General features: G+C 60.1%; 1 protein-coding gene across 4 annotated transcripts in view; it reads right to left on the bottom strand.

Annotated features, from left to right (window-relative positions):
• Positions 1 to 1,318: 1,318 nt before the first annotated feature.
• Positions 1,319 to 15,990, bottom strand: part of Pfrx (6-phosphofructo-2-kinase/fructose-2,6-biphosphatase) — a 51,475-nt gene continuing 36,803 nt past the window's right edge. For 3 of the 4 annotated variants that reach the window (XM_037219618.1, XM_037219617.1, XM_037219616.1), the window contains exons 3-12: positions 12,335 to 12,460; positions 9,848 to 10,008; positions 9,430 to 9,564; positions 8,760 to 8,913; positions 7,982 to 8,085; positions 7,403 to 7,510; positions 6,390 to 6,583; positions 5,639 to 5,790; positions 5,251 to 5,378; positions 1,319 to 2,416 (exon numbers count right to left, since the gene is read on the bottom strand). In XM_037219618.1, coding sequence (XP_037075513.1) covers positions 2,357 to 2,416; positions 5,251 to 5,378; positions 5,639 to 5,790; positions 6,390 to 6,583; positions 7,403 to 7,510; positions 7,982 to 8,085; positions 8,760 to 8,913; positions 9,430 to 9,564; positions 9,848 to 10,008; positions 12,335 to 12,460 — 1,322 coding nt within the window. In that variant the 3' untranslated portion in view covers positions 1,319 to 2,356. Of the gene's footprint in view, positions 2,417 to 5,250; positions 5,379 to 5,638; positions 5,791 to 6,389; positions 6,584 to 7,402; positions 7,511 to 7,981; positions 8,086 to 8,759; positions 8,914 to 9,429; positions 9,565 to 9,847; positions 10,009 to 12,334; positions 12,461 to 14,959; positions 15,331 to 15,990 lie in introns of those variants that run through there. The other variant, XM_037219619.1, reaches the window with a different exon arrangement.

The raw sequence follows: 15,990 nt of genomic DNA on the forward strand, positions 1-15,990 counted from the left end.
TTCTATCATTCTCCTTCTCTTGACCTATCCTCTGTCCCATCCTCTCTACAATCCTCGCACTAAACCTCATATTTTCACTTTCACATTGGGACACAAATTGTTCAGAGCCCTTCGTCGTCCGTGAAGATGCGGGAGGTCACTACTGAAGACACCATTTCCTGGGAGATGCATATGTGCCATGTTGTCAGAGTGCAACTCCCTCCTTTTCTAATCGCATAAAATTCGTCATCACTTTACGGCAGAGGCTCGAAAGCTTCTCACCCAGTCCCTTGTTTTCCCCCATCTTCTGCACCGCCTCTAGGTCTGACGTGGGGCTGCACCATCCGACCTAAACAGAGTGCAAGGAGTGACAAAGCATTGGGTCAAGATCGTTCCTCTCTATGCTCAGGGCCCTTAATGATGCGCGGGCTCCGGTGTTGATCCTGAAACCATTCACCACACGTACCGCTGCACGCCAGCGCGCCACCCGGGCGATACCAGATGTCCTCGTTCGTCTGTCGGTGACAAGCAGGGCCTTTTCGTATCGCGCGGCCTCTTCCTAGGGCCGTCTGCCGCCGACCATCTCTGCCTCTCGTATACGCAAGGAGCCTTGCAATAGACTGGACGATGTCGATCGACCGACTCCTTACGCAACATTGCTTGCTTGCCGTTGTGCAACAGGTTTTGACGGATGATTTTGCTTTTGACGTTGTGCGAATACTTAGAAGGGAAGCCAGAACAACATGACTGATAATGCAGGAATGTGTTCGTGTTGTTGCCGGTTTCAATTTCGCACTCATCCTACTGCTGTAATAGCACCGAATCAAAGCCACTCGTTGGAAGGATTCGTGAATAAAATGAGAATGAACATGAACACGTGCTGAAGTTTTGGACATGCGACATCTGACATGCGGTGACCACGCAGTGTCTGACACGCGGTGACACCGCGGTATCTGACACGCGGTGACCTCGCGGTATCTGACACGCGGTGACCTTGCGATATCTGACATGCGATGACCTCGCGGTATCTGACACGCGGTGACCCCGCGGTATCTGACACGCGGTGACCCCGCGGTATCTGACACGCGGTGACCTCGCGATATCTGACATGCGGTGACCTCGCGGTATCTGACACGCGGTGACCCCGTGGTATCTCCAAGACGGAAATCATCAAATACAAATGCAAATGGTAATCTGTAGCCTGAAGTAACGAGCTGCCCCAAACTCTGGGAGCAAAATGGTCCAAATCCGGGTGGAAGGCAATGTTGGGCGTATTTCTGGGATAGGTTTCATCATTTTCTCTGTCCTTCCTCCATCCACGTATGGTATCTGTAACAAGTTCATTAAGACGTATTTATTACCATATGTTCCACAGAAAAGCGGACGTTTGAACAGCCGCACCCAGGACAACGCTCTCGAGCCACACATTTATCACCTCATGTAGGGGTATGCACCACAGAACGGAGGAATGTTTTGTCCATCGTAGCTACAACCCCGTTAAGACATGCATCTTGCTTCCCACGGACCAAATAATGGCGCATGCTAGCATACCGAGGCACGCACCACCCGTCGTCAGACAACCGCACTTACAAAAATACCTTCGGTCACCAGTTGCAATACCGCACGGCCCATATCACGGTGGTGATCCAGCGATAGATCAGGCGAAGCCCATCCCCAACAATCGTCACGCGGCCTAGAACATCACATAAACCGTGCGCTTGTCCAGCCAGCTTGGTTCGGCATGATACAATATAAATATAAAGACGAAACTTATCAGTATACGTACGCATTCATCGAGCCGCCCCAAACGTAACTCCGCACGAACATACCCAAGGTGTTTTCATCGGATGGAGAGACAGGTTGTAATATAAGAATCGACGCTTTCCTTAACAGACAGAGGGCAGCGTACACCCAGCAAAAACACCCTTCAGCAACGACGGCACCCAACGCTGCATTCAAAGTCGGCACTCAGTCCACGGAAGCCAAGAAGTTGAACAAGACAAGACTTGTGATATGTGGCAAGAACACTGTGAGCCGTGGTCGGTGGCGTTCTCCAAGACGACTGCACCAACACACCCCATCACCTGTCCGATCTGTGCCGTTTGTACTGCGGAAGATCCGGCGAGGGCGGCGGTCTCTGGGGGCCGCCGGGCGGCGCCCCCGACACGGGCCGTCGCCCGCGACGGTCGGCCTCAGCAGGGCGGTCCCCGGCCGGACCGGGACGAGCCGAGCCGCGGGCTTGGACATTACAGCCCACAGGCCGCGTCCGGCACGGGCCCGGCCTCAGTGCGTGTGCTCGTGCCGGGAGACAGGCCGTCCGGTGCCCGCGTGGCGGAGAGGCAGAGTGGCTGGCGGGGCGCAGCCGGTGGCGGTCTCCTCAGAAGTGGAACGGCAGCGTCTCCATGGCGTCCTCGTACGAGCGCGACAGGCTCACCACCTGCGAAAGGCGGAGAACTAGCAGAGACGGCCGGCGGGCTGCTGGATGACCGCAGCGCGGACAGCCGCCCACGCACGGCGAAAGCGGCAACTCACGGCACACACCACACCGGCGCAGCGAGGAGCTCTGGACCGAGGCGCACGTGGCCAGACAGGCCGGCACCACGCCGCGCCCGCCGCTGTGTGGGCGGCCCGCATGGGAACACGCGGACGTGCAGCTCGGAGCTGTCGAGGGTTCCCTCATCCCCGGGTTACCGCTTTAAACCGCGACACAATCTCAGAATTTCGACAAACGTGCATTCCGGCCCACAACCGGTGCCAAGAGTTGCAAACCGGTAACTAAACCGTTGACATATGGGGGGAATACATCTTCGACTTATTTCGGTGGCATTTCACTTAAGCGCGTCTGTTGGAAAACTTGGGGAGAGTTCACGACGAAGTTTGGGCAGCCCGCATCCAAAGAACAAATTATACGTTCACCATATGAAAAGCAGGTGATCTGTATAGAGCTGTAAATTTAGAGGTGCACGGATGTTCTGGAAAAGCGCATGTTCGGGGGGGGGGGGAGCGTGAAAGGGGGTTGACAGACGGCGCAGGTTGGGCGTCCAGCACACACAGTCACATGCGGGCGCCATAAAGCTCAAAACAAGGCGCAAACGTAGGACAACAATGCCAATGTCCTACAACCATATAACAGGGAGGAAATGAAACTGAAGCACCTCCTGGGTGCGAAACGCTTGAAAAGCACGGAACGAAAGAGACCAACACCCCGCGTCAAATTGACATCAAGGTCACGTGAATCTAACATGCAGTAAGCACAGTAACACATCACTACACACGTCTACGTCCTAAAGGTCACAACAGGCAGTACACGCATCACGATCTTCTTTTTTCCCACGCTGACGGCTGTCAAAACAATGCACGAAGAAAACGCCGGATAAAAATGGGAATGGTTTATTTGACACCTTTCAACAGGGCAACACGAGCCGCAACAAGTCATGGCGCTCAAACGCTGTCTAGATTAAATAAGGTCCTAATACACAACATGGGTGCGTAAATAAATGTAAAAAGGTCCGACATGCACGTGGCAGCCGCCCGGACCAGCCGCCGCACGTACGGACAAGTGCGCGGACACACGGGTGGTATCGATACTACTGCGCTGTCCCGTGCACAGCATGCCTTTGAGCCACTTTGCTGCCATCGACTGGCGGCCCCCAAGAAAACAACAGCTCGAAAGTCCGGCATCCCAACGATCGCCAACCACTGGCGCCAGAGCCACACCTCGCCGAGTGCTCAACAGCTGCCATCTACCCGCCCCCCCCTTCCCCCACAGCTGAGGGGCCCCCTGGGCGCGGGGCTGCCTGAGCCCGCGGCTGCCGCTCGCGCCGCGGGACGCCCGACACTCCCAGGGACACCGCCGCTGACCCCGCACGGAACAGCTCCAGCCTCTGAACACCACCGGACCCCGCCGCGGACCGGTCTGGACGCAGGACAGCCCCCCCCCCCCCGTGGTACAGGGACAAGACAACATCTCTACGTGCCTGGCCTAGTCTGGCGATAGGACGGCCTAGTCCGGACTCTCGCTCCACAACTTAGCTACGCAACGAACGTGTCTGAGCACAGGATAGTCTCACAACCCGGGGCCGCAACCTGGGTACGCCCGGCCGACCATCGGAAGCTCCTATATCTCTGACCACAACCGAACTACGCCACGCCTACAGCCTGGGCCCGCGGCCGGGCCGCACCGGGCGGCGGGCCGCGGGCCGGCGACCGCGGCCGTCACGCTACGATCATCTGGTCGTCGGCCATCAGGTCGCAGGAGGCGTGCGCGTCCGGCGGCGCGGCGCGCGTCGCGGCGGCGCCGGCGGCCGGAGCGCGCGGCGTGCCCGCCACCTGCAACAGACGCCGCCGCTCAGTACCGGCGGGCGCCGGCGGGCCCGCGTGGGCAGCGGCCGGCCGACGGCGCGCCACCGAGGCCGCCCCGATGACACGCCCCACTGCGGCCAGACGTGACGCGTTGGCGACGAGCAGCACACCCAGTGAAATGCTGTACAGCCGACGCCGAACCAAAACATATTGAGGAACATTATCAAAGGTCCATAATCTTTTTTCTAAGTGCCCAACAATATGCAATGTATCATCTATCTTTTTGCCCGACGATAGACCTTCCAGATGCCCTATTTATGCGGGTTAGAATCTAATGTGGGCCCTTCTAATATGGGCCCTTAGAGAAACCAGTGCTCTATGCTGGCGCAAACATGAGGCAGTGCTCACGCCATGGGGCTTCTACACGGTCAGTTGGAAGATATGCATATTGTTTTGAGTTCCTTTGGGGTTTAAAAGCTGTTTTTTTGGAACCAAACCCCTCTTTTAAAAGCCAAATTACCAGGCCTTTTTTGGGACCCATTCTTCACATATTGTGGGACATGATAAAACAAAAACGCTCACGCCAGCTTTTCATATACTTCTCCCAGGAAAACCTCTTTAGAATCCAATTTGGACAATCACCAGGACGCAAACCCAAAACGACCCCGTCAGCTAGTCTACGCACCCCTCAAACGCCATCGACAAAAGCGTGCGCGGCCACAAAGCGGCCCATGCCCGCGCGCCAGCGGCTCCGGCCGGCAGGTCGCAGCCACCTACCGTTGCGCGCGCGGCGTCGCCAGCGTCGCCGGCCGCCCGGTCGGGATGGCGCCGCTGCCGCCGCCGTCGCCGCCGTCGCCGGGCCGCCCTGCCGACGTCGGCCCGCGCCGCCGGCCGTCACAGAGGCGCGGCGCGAACACCACTGGGGAGCGGGACACGACAGGGGGCGGGCGCCAGCGGCGCCGGACGTACCTTGGGCCGGCCGCGGTACGTGTTGACGGCGTCGATGGGCACCTTGATATAGTCCACCTCGCAGCCGTACGCCGTCGGCTTCAGCTTGATGATGGTGTGCAGCGGCACGTGCAGGTAGGGCAGCTCCTCTGCCGGGGCGGCGGTGCGTCAGTGCGTGCGCAACGCTCGCCGCACTGGTACGCGGGACAGGCGCGCCTGCAGAGCACGCGGCCTCGCAACGATTGAGCACCGCACGCAACACGAGCACGACACACAACTTCCTGTTGACAAGACACTCGACGGTCAGTTCGGCAACACAATGTCCAGCACATCAAACCGCTACCCCTCGTCACACGTCCCACAGCCGGCGGCTGAACGGCGTGCCGTGCCGCCGCGCCGCGCCACGAACCTGCCGGCTTGTCGAGGAAGTAGGCCAGCAGGCAGCGCAGCACCGCCTGGTGGCCGATCACCAGCACGTTCTCCTGCCGCTCCAACTCCATGATGACCGGCTCCAGCCGCGCCACCAGGTCCTCGTAGCTCTCGCCGCGCGGGTACCGGTACCTGACACCAGGCGGCGCGCGCAGCACGTCAGGCGGGTGGACGGTGGTACGCCGTCGGGCATGGCGAACTGTCATGACATACAAATGGGGAGAATGCCAAGCACATAGCTTGACGACCGATTGAAAACAAACGTGCTTCACGTGTGACATTTAAGCGCCTTGACAACAAACCCGAATGAGGTCCGACAAAGCTTTATGGGGCTCCTATTCACATGCCTTGCTTCAGAGTTGACCTTTTGACCGTGTGACTGCGGGAGGGACGACATCTGGCGGACACAGTGCAAAAATCTGGCTGGACCAACGTTCTCATGGTCCCCGACGGGATGGTCTGCGCGCAACGCTTCTTGAACAAGAGACGCCTCTAATAGAGACGCATTGGGATACGTTTATGTCCCACATTTCGGCTCGCACGCAGACGAAAATACACCTCATATTTCCGTCCACGGAAACTCAGAGGATACGCCTTCATACGCTTCTTCCTAATAACGTATATCCCCACCAGATGACGTAATGAGAAAACACCGCATCGGTCCTGAGAGAGCGTCACGTGCCCCAGCCGATCGATGCGGGACAGGAGACCCGGCCTCCGTCCCCACTCACCGGAGTTTGTCCTGGTCGCGGGCGGCGAAGTCCACGGGGAACTTCTCCTGGATCTCCTCGTACGTCATCTCCTCGCAGGTGCCGGCGTTGATCTCGTCCAGCGTCTTCCAGCGCTCCTGCGGCGCGCGGATGTGCTGCGCCGTCTGGATGGTGCGCAGCATCCAGCTGGTCCACACGTGCAGGCCATCTATCTTCTGCCGGACGCGGGGCACGGGCGGACCGTCAGCGCCAGCGCGCAGCCGGCCGCGCCCGGCGGCCACACCGCACGGACAAGGACGCGCGCGCAACGGAGACCATGCCAGCAGCCGCTAATTCATACTCAGCGCTTGGCCAGAGTTCAATGAAGGCAAAGCTGGGGTGTCTTTCGCCACACAACAGTCGAGCTTATGGTCACTGTCAGCCGCGCTGTTCACGAACGACCCGTGACTGCACTGCCCAGGGCTGTACCCGTCACGGACCTTCCGTGTCGTACATTTCACCACTATTTCAACGACGTGCTGGCGGCGGTGGTGGCCATCCAGCGGATCACATGTTCGTCACGCGACCCGGGCATGTGACGCCGCCGCTATAAAGGTCACCTCAATACAAGGCGCGGCGCGGGGCCCTTATGGAGGCCTCCTGGACTATTTTTTTCTCGCGGCGCCGGCACCAAACTCACACGGGTCGGTTGCAGCCGTTTGGTCGTGCTCAGCGTTGAGTGAATATGAGTTTGACAGTTTAAATTCATCCAATCAAGTCCAACTGCTGGTGCAGACACCGTGAACGCCGCTTCCATGAACTAGCAGTCCGATCAAAAAGTGACCGCGCTGAACCACTCTAACGCGCAAATTGACCTATTCGTTCATAATGTGACCCCAGTGCACCACTTACAACCGGCACGCAGCGTGTACCGGGCCGCCAATGACGCGCGCTCGTTTGCAGTTGAACTAGACAGGTTGGCGGTCAGCGCTCATAGCAGCGCCGCCAGCGACAGCCGGCGCCACAGGGGCGGCCGCCGGGTCAGCCACACCCACCTGGTCGTGGATGTAGTTGGCCAGCGCCTCGGAGTACCGCTCTCCGCGCACCGACAGGCGCGAGTTGCCGCCGATCTTGCCCAGCTGGTTGTACTCGGACTCGCCGTGCTGTTGATAGGTCCCAGGGGTCAGACGGCGGTCGTGAGGTCAGCGCCAGGTCACGACGACGGCAAGTGGACGCCAGGGGAACAGCGCACGGTTAGCTGGGCATCGGGAGAAGGCTAGATAAGGGTCCAGGATCGCACAAATGGTCTCTGTCCAGCGAGGCGGTGTCACTAGGCACGGGCGGGACGGGCGTTCACCATACCGTCCACATTACAAAGACCACACAAAAACACCCACCCACAAACGCAGCAGAACTGACGGTCACAGCCGTCCAGTGTGACGACCAGTGATCTCTCAGAGGCCCCACAACACAAGCGCGGGCTCCGGCATCTCGTGCCGACAACGCAAACTAGCGGAGCTGCACCGACCGGTCTTCTCTTGAACAGTGGCCACACATAGAGAAGCGCACCGTACGATAACCCCACGCTCCCCAGTGAGCGGCGACCGGCGGTGGCCCCGGCGCCGTCGGCTCACCCGGGTCAGGTAGATGGTGCGCGGCATGATGTGGATGTTCATCAGGTAGTACACGATGCGAGCCTGCAGGTGGCCCTCGTGCTTGTGCACCAGCACCTTCTCGCCTGGGGTCAACACGGCGACCGGTCAGGGCGGCGTCCAGCGCCTGTCGGGCCGCGCGGCACCGCTCACAGGCACATACGTGGACGGCTCGCCGTTAACGACGATGAGCCGCTACCACCGGCCCAGCCACGCAAGGCCAGGCCGGTCCCAAAAAGGGTGGCTCGCCTACGCTACACTCGTGACCATACGCATAAATGAACAACACTGATGGCAAGAGGCAAGGCGCGGGTTAGAGCGGATTCACAGTTACCATTCGTATACAGCCAACTCCATGTCACACTCCGTGTGCCGTATTAGCCATAGCCCCAGCCCACATCACACACTGGATTGCACAGAACAGGCAACCGACGCCGTAGCATCATAAATTGCGTCAAACTAAGGAATCTATACTCATTTAGCCTCGCTGTTAGCGCGACGCTCCACTTATCGCGACACACCGGCTCGAAGCACGCCATGAATAAACAAACAGCTGGTCGGCAAGGCGCGGTGACGCGGCGCTCTGGGGACGCCGCGCCGCCGGCTGTCAGCGGCAGCCTGCACCGGGCGGGGCCGGGCGCTCCAAACACGCCCGGGGGTACCCTGCAGCGCTGCTGCCCCGCACCGCACGCCCACCGTCCTCTGACGGGTCCGTGGCGGACTGGACCCCGCCGCGTCCCGCCCGAGAGCGGTCACTCACCGGCGTTGAAGATCTTGATGAAGCTCAGCACGGACTCTTTGACCTCGTCGATGGTCTGGTAGCACGCCTTGTAGTGGTCGATGCGCTGCAGGAAGTCCTGCAGCGCCGTCTCCTTGTCACAGTCCAGGTAGTCCGGACTGGTCAGCTTGACCTCCTGTCGCAAGAGACGCAAACCGCTGTGAACGCCTCGATCGAAATCTAGGTTAACCATCACATACCAATGTGTATATATTACGCATACACCGCCGGCTTAAACGCTGAATAAACAGATCTGCCATCCATTTAACAAACAACTTTAGCGCCCAGCAAGCATTGACCTGTGACCCGTTTAGCACGGGAGATTTTTTAGCGCTCGACCTAACAAGTGCTTCAGGTCACCATCCACAGACGGTCAGGGAGGTCACGGTATGGAGGTCACTGGACACGGGTGGGTGTGGCTAACGGTCCCGTCAGTGGCGAGCACCCGTGTGCAACGACAGCCCAGCGCACACATCGCTAGTGGCGTCATGAACATTCCCAGGCAAAGCTAGCACTGTATTCAAATCAAAAAGTCATTATCGAAAAAGTCAGGCTGAAAAAAACACTCCCAAAAACAGCGGACTGGCTTATTATCTCCACAATGCATACCTCCTTACCCCCTCTTCGACAAAATGCCAGCGCAGCCACTTACCAGGATGTTGGACTCGACGATGAGGGGATTATCGCACACCGACTCGACAAAGAAGCACTTGTAGCCGAGCTTCTGGGTGCAGATGTCGAAGATCATGCGGCGCCGCTCAATCGTGGTGTTGGTGGCGTCGAATACCTGGCGGAACCGCGCACGCCGGTCAGCAAGGCCAACACGCCACGAGATGAGCCGACCGGACGGGCGCGAAGGTGCCAACGCGACAAAAGCACGCACAAACGTCGCACACGTCCGCCAGAATCATATCGGGACATTGCTGCGTGCTTGGACGCAGGAGAGCTGCTTACGCATCTGCTTGCCACGGAGCCCGATGGGGCCGCCGGACCACGCCCGTACCCAGGAGCTGACCCGGCACCCTGTGACCTGACCCGGCCTCGGCGCGCCCGGCGGCGGCGTCACTCACCGCCACCTCGCCGGTCTCGTCCAGCCAGTGGCGCACGTCCTCGAGCGCGTCCAGCGCGCACTTCATGCGGATCGCCATCGCCTCCTCGTTGTCGGGCCGGAAGAAGTCGTGGTTCTTGTACTGGGACGTGGCCTGACGCCGGTACTCGCCCACGTTGAACACTGCCGGCGTGAACGGTCGAGTCAGGCAGGAGCAAGGAAATGAAATGCTGGAAACGCTGACAACAAAATTCAATTACTCCGGCACGTAAAGTAAGAAATATCAATGGACCATAGCGAATTTTGAGCGCCATCCTACGTATGGAACATTTGGTCCGCTCCTCAAACACTCCTCATTGATTCCGGACACAACGTTAGCCTTTCCGGCCTGAAGCATGCCGACGCCAGCTTGACCGCAGCTGGTCTCCAGTTCCGAGCGGTCTGGCGCCGCTGGCCGGGCGGTGGGTTTCCCGCCCGTTCTCCGGCCTCCGCGTACGGCCTGCACTCGCTCCGCAACCGGGGGAGTCCCCGAGCCGGCCGGGCGTGGCGCCGTGACGGGCTTCGGCGGGCGTGGGTCGTTCCCCGCCCTGTCAGACCCTGTAGCGGCCCGCCCGCTGGTCACGGACGGCGTGCAGCGCTGCTGCACTCCTCCGCTAACGGGCGGTGACAGGACTCCTGTCCGGGCGTCGCCCTCAACGTCGCGTCCAGACACAAAGTCATCCCGCTATTTCGATGTCTTTGGACTGCTTCCCCGCGAAAATCAGGCTTCTCTAGCACGGTCCCTTGGTGAATGTGCCATCCGAGATGGAGACGCAAGACAAACATGCCTCTTTTGTTTTGTCATATCCCAAACCCGCGATGTGCATGTTAAACCTCCAGTTCTGGTTCCAACAAAGTGCGGAGAGACATGACAGAGCCCACAAGGACATCGCCACCGCAGCCTTATCGAAATGTGTGAGAGCGTGACAAAAGATCGCTGAGCATCGCACTGTATGTATGAGCTGTCTGCCTTTAATAGCATACGCTACCAGATATAAACTTAAAAACCTGCCTCAACGATAAGTGGGACGAATAGTGCGCGGGCGGATGCTGCAGCCCAGAAGACACGATGCGCTGGGCCTCGATTCGAGAAGTTGTGTTTGACACACAATATCGAGCGAGCCATAGAGAGTCTGCAGAAGCAATGGGTATGAGTGGCTGGCGTTTCCAGCCACATGCGTCACAAAATGACTGCAATGTTGTAATTGTCGGTGCAAGTCTCAGAAAGAGCAGCTCTGCACACAACTCTCGCTCACCCACACTCCATGTGGCGTCAGTGTTGCGCAAATGTCGGAGGCCATCCCCAAGCCACAGCTGTCCGCTCCTACTGCGCAGCTGCGGTTACTTCCTCCCCTGGGACAGCCGGCGCTTCCCGCGATAGGAGCGACGCGGCAGACCCGCGCCGCTGGCCGCCTGCAGACCGCTCGCGGACCACCCGCGGACCGCGCTCTAGCCGGAGGACCGGAGCCCGCTGGTTCCGCACACGCCTGACCGGACGACCTCGGCGTTTGTTGTGGTCGGGCCGTGACGCCAGCGACGAGCCCCTAGCCGGGCGGGACGGGGCGGCCGCCGCGCGCCCGGTTGCGTCGGGGCGCGAGCGGGACGGGGTCCACTCAGCAGCCAGCGGCTAGCTGGCCGCATCACAGCCACCTGCGCGAACTGGCCGTGCCAGCAGTGACGCACCGATGGCGTGCTCAGATTTCATCTTGCCCGTTGAGTGGAAATCCCTGGCGGCGTGATTCTGCATGGAATCAAAGCGGACTGTAATCCGTACTCGTACTTTCGAGCTCAGAACTGCACCTGGTTTAAGCCTTAGATAGTACTGATCCGCCTGTGACCTTATCTGCGGACCAGTTCTGCCGCCTCGCTTCTTGCAACAAGGCGTCTGCCACTCTTTGCACGCCGCGGCAGCCAGCGCAATGGAATGTGGACGAGAACGAATATGACTTTCCAGCAATTGTGGGGTTCCCTCGTCCTCGCGGCGGAGATTTTATCAGCTCTTCAGTGCCGCACTAAACAGCGCTATGCTTCCCCGGCGGTCGAAAGGTACAACATTAACCCCGACCAAAAAAGTTGTCCGATTGTATTTCCCTTACAATAAAACCTTAGTACAAACCCCAACGAGTCAAAAAGGCTGTACGGCTCATGTTTTTGCGCTTTGTCTTCAGCCGAGTCACGTTGCAGGCAAAAAGACGACGGCTTCTATCAAGGGCATGGTGAGCCCCAAAATTCGGCAATTTCTTGGGGTAGGGAGCAAACTTTTGGCCATGAGACGAACACCAACTTGTTTGAAACACGATATCGTAATGTTCTACGCGTTTCATTTGAAAACGATTTTTGGCGGCCCAATGCGTTTAAACGCGGTGAGACGCAGCGAGTTTCGAGTTAAGTTTCCAGTTCAAGTTCGAGTTCGATGGTTTTTCGTGTTTCGAGCTCCCAAACGAGCGCGTGAGACGGCAGCTTCACCCACCTTTCGTCTTGATGCCGGTCCAGTTGAGGTACCTGGCCAGCTTGCGTGCCATGTATGTCTTGCCGCGTGCCGGCAGGCCGACCGTCACCACCACGTGCGGCACGTGCACGCTCTTGGTTCGCTCGCCTGGCGACAAACAGGGCGCGGTGTCAACCGGCGCCACGAGCGCGCGCGGCCCGTGACGTCACGCCCCGCCAGCGCGCGCCACCGGCCAGGCCCATCACACGTGGTCTTGTCATAGGTCACGGTCAGCGAGAGCGATGCGGCAGAAAGGGACCAGCACACCATACGACAGCGGAGGGCGAACAAGCTCGTGCGGCGACGGGGGCAAACATCAAACGCCTGTCGAAATTTGCAGCACGAAAAATATGCTTTGCAAGCACGTATATTCTGAAATATACAGGGGTAGCATATCTAAAGCCGCTGCGAGAACAAAGCAAACTTGCGCCACCGTGCCAATAATCTTTAAATGTGATTAGTACATTTCACTGGAGGTTAGTTACGTCAGCGATGGGATTTCAACAGCGTGCGACGAGCGTCGTAGGTTCAGCCACTGTCTCGCAAGAGGTCAGAGTCCAGCCAGTCACCCACGCTTCATCAATGGGGCTAACCACCGTATCAGAGCTCCGCTCGGTAAGTCTTTGTGGCACGTCTATTGCAACGCAACCTGATCACGTCCGCACCCGTGGTACAACCAATAAATGCTGGACAACTTTGGATGTCCGTTCCGCTTGGACAACCCTTGGACGGTGGGTCGGTAAAGACTTTGATTAATCGGTCCTCTGGTCCCAAGGCTGTCCCCACCAAACATCCCGCGTACATTCATAACATAAGCAACGGGTTTGAGCGGCCATGGCCAGGCCATCTAAACAGACGACTTATCATGTTTCCTGAATCTCGCTGAAGTGACGCACGTGCCGCAGTTGACCCTGGGCCGCAGTTTGCCCCAGTCGCAGACAACCCCACACGAACATGAACTGCGTCTGCATCCCCCGGCCAAGCCGATCCGATCGCGGCTCCATTTCCCGGTGACTGGTGTTTGTTGCCTCAGGCAACGCGCCAGGTCAGGCTGAAGTCATGGAGCCAGCGTCTGGCCCGGCTCCTGCCGACCCCACGGTCTCCGCCGCCCTCCAGGCTGCGTGCCGGACCGTCCCACCACCACCACGGACCACACCCGCGTGGGTTCGGCGGGCCCGAGCGTCCACGCCTGCCAGCGGAGCGACGCCAGGGTCTCGCCACTTAAACACCCACCATCTCGGCTAATCGGCTTCACCTTGGGCCGGATGTTTGCGCCCTTCCGTTTCCGCGTGTCTGGCCCGGGGCAAAAGGCGGCGCTCGGTAATAGCGCCGCCACCGACGCCGGCCTTCGCCGCTGCCCGCGGACGGAGCCACTGCCCGGGGCGCTTCCGCCCTGCGGACGCCCAGTACCTCCTAAGGCACCTCCAGTACCTCCTCAGCTTCAGCTCCCAGACAAGGCACGCCCTGGGCGTCGAGGGGGGCGCGGATGACACGGGCGGTCGGCCGAAGGGACCGGTCCGGTCGGAGCACGCTTTCTCAACCGGCGCCGTATTGATCAGTCCGCCGAGGCATTGGCCCGCCTTCCAGGAAAGCAAACAGGCCTCTGGAACGCCGGCGACAACAGCTGGAGCCCTCGCGTGCACATCACACGCCCGTAATGTCCGGCAATCAACACACCGCCGCTTCGCCAGAATCAATAGCCGATAGCGATCCCGACCCGTCCACGGAGGCGGGGCAACCGCCCGCAAAAACAGGGCGGAACAACCCCGAGGGGAAACGGCGGGCGTGTGACAAACATGCAGGCCGCAGGGTTGGCTTAATATGACCTTGTGGCGGATCGAAGGTCAGAACAGGAACCCAAACACCTTGGAGAGAACAGACAGTGGGAACTGGAGCGTTTCGGGGAATGCCATACGCTTCGACGAGGCACGCCGATCATGGAGCTGTATTGGCAACTGTGAAACAATGCACGTGGCAAATGCAGCACGGTGATTAATGTCTTCATGTAGCACTGTCACATGGACTGCAAAAGTTGTTCTCCACTTTCAGCCAAATTTGATCAGACTACGAAAGCTCCAGGACCTTAAATGGCGGGCTTCGTCCAGCCAGGATCCAATCCCGGTAAATGGCCTTCAGGCGAGATGGAAAAACGTGTGGTATGCATCGCTTACAACATAGTGTTTAATTATTCCCACATCCAGTGGGGTGCTTGGCTCGTGCCCTCCACGAAGCAGCACCACCCCGAGGAGGACTAAACCGCCACCACCGCCAATCACATTCGAATCTGCCATGGCCACCAGCGTGTCCCGCAGTACACCATCCCACAACACAAACAAGCAGGCCTGGCCTGGCCCGGCCCCGCTGACCGGCTCCCGTCCGGCCCAGCAACAGCGTCGCAGCCGGGCCGCGCGCGGCCGGGGTTTGACCGCCCACCCGACCCGGTCGCGAGCAATAACAGACGCTATGTGACCGTGCAGTCGGGGCGGCCTCAAGTCCCGAGCAATAACGAGCAAAAACGACTAACTTAGCCAGCGGCGGATGTGGGCGGCGGACCGGGTCTGTCGCCCACCCCCCATCGCGCACACGCACGCGGCCGAGCCTCCTTACCAGGCTGGATGTCGGGCAGGTTGCGGTGGCGCATGAACGGGTGCGCCTGCATCACTTCGTCGGCGGAGCGGGCGCGGCCGCACGCGCGCGGCGCCTTGCCGTCGCTGATGACCGGCGGCATGACGGCAGAGGCAATTCCCCTCGGACGGCGAGGCTCGCTTCTTCTGAGTCTTCCCCGGCAGCGAACCTCGTCACTCTGCGGATGTGTTCTCTCCCTCAGGCCGTCTCTCGTGAGTCGCGCAGTGCCCTGGCTCTGGGCGAGTGGCCTCCACCGGCGCCTCTGCCCTCCGTCCGAGCGTCCGCCTGGTGCCGGCGCGTGCGGCAGTGCTGCCCCGCCGATGTACCGTCCACGACTGGCTGCCGGCGGCCGGCGGCGCCGCGGCTGACCCTGCAGCCGGCGCGGGAGGCGGGCGGCCGCGCGGCCGGAGTTTCCCAGTGACGCGGGCGCCGAGGACGACCGGCCGCACCACACGCCACCGACCGCTGCCGGCGCTCGCCGCACAGCGCCGCTCGCTCCACCCGGCCGCCCTCCACCGTCCGGGGACACGCGGCCCCTCCGAAGGCGCACACGCCCCCTGGCCGCGGCGCCGGCGCTGGAGCGTCAGGACGCGGCCGCCGGTCGGTGACGCTACTTCCGCCGGTCTCGGCGCCGAGAGCGACCGACGCGGCCGACGGCCGTGTCGAAACGCGCCGGAGAAACTAGCCGCCTCACCTGCGGGGAGCGGGTTCGGTGACGGGGTGCTGCCGGCAGCCGCCGCCGAGGCCGGTACCCGGGGAACACCGCCGGCCGGACTTCCCAGTGCCACTGCTCGCCTGCAGCGACCACCGGAAAGCCGAGGTTTGGGAGGTCCGCAGACGGCGCGCCGAAGAACGGCCGACACGCGGACGGTCTTAAGATAGATTTGCTGCCGTTTAATTCCGGCCCGCTAAACGTAATCGCGAATAACAGCAATTTAGAGGCAGTGCTCAGGGCCCAATGGCCGCTGACGTTCTGCGCTTGGCAATGCAGCGGATTTAGGTACCGAATTGGG

The sequence above is a fragment of the Pollicipes pollicipes genome, unplaced genomic scaffold, assembly GCF_011947565.3.
Source record: "Pollicipes pollicipes isolate AB1234 unplaced genomic scaffold, Ppol_2.1 Scaffold_4295;HRSCAF=5057_pilon_pilon_pilon, whole genome shotgun sequence".
Lineage (NCBI taxonomy): Eukaryota > Metazoa > Arthropoda > Thecostraca > Pollicipedomorpha > Pollicipedidae > Pollicipes > Pollicipes pollicipes.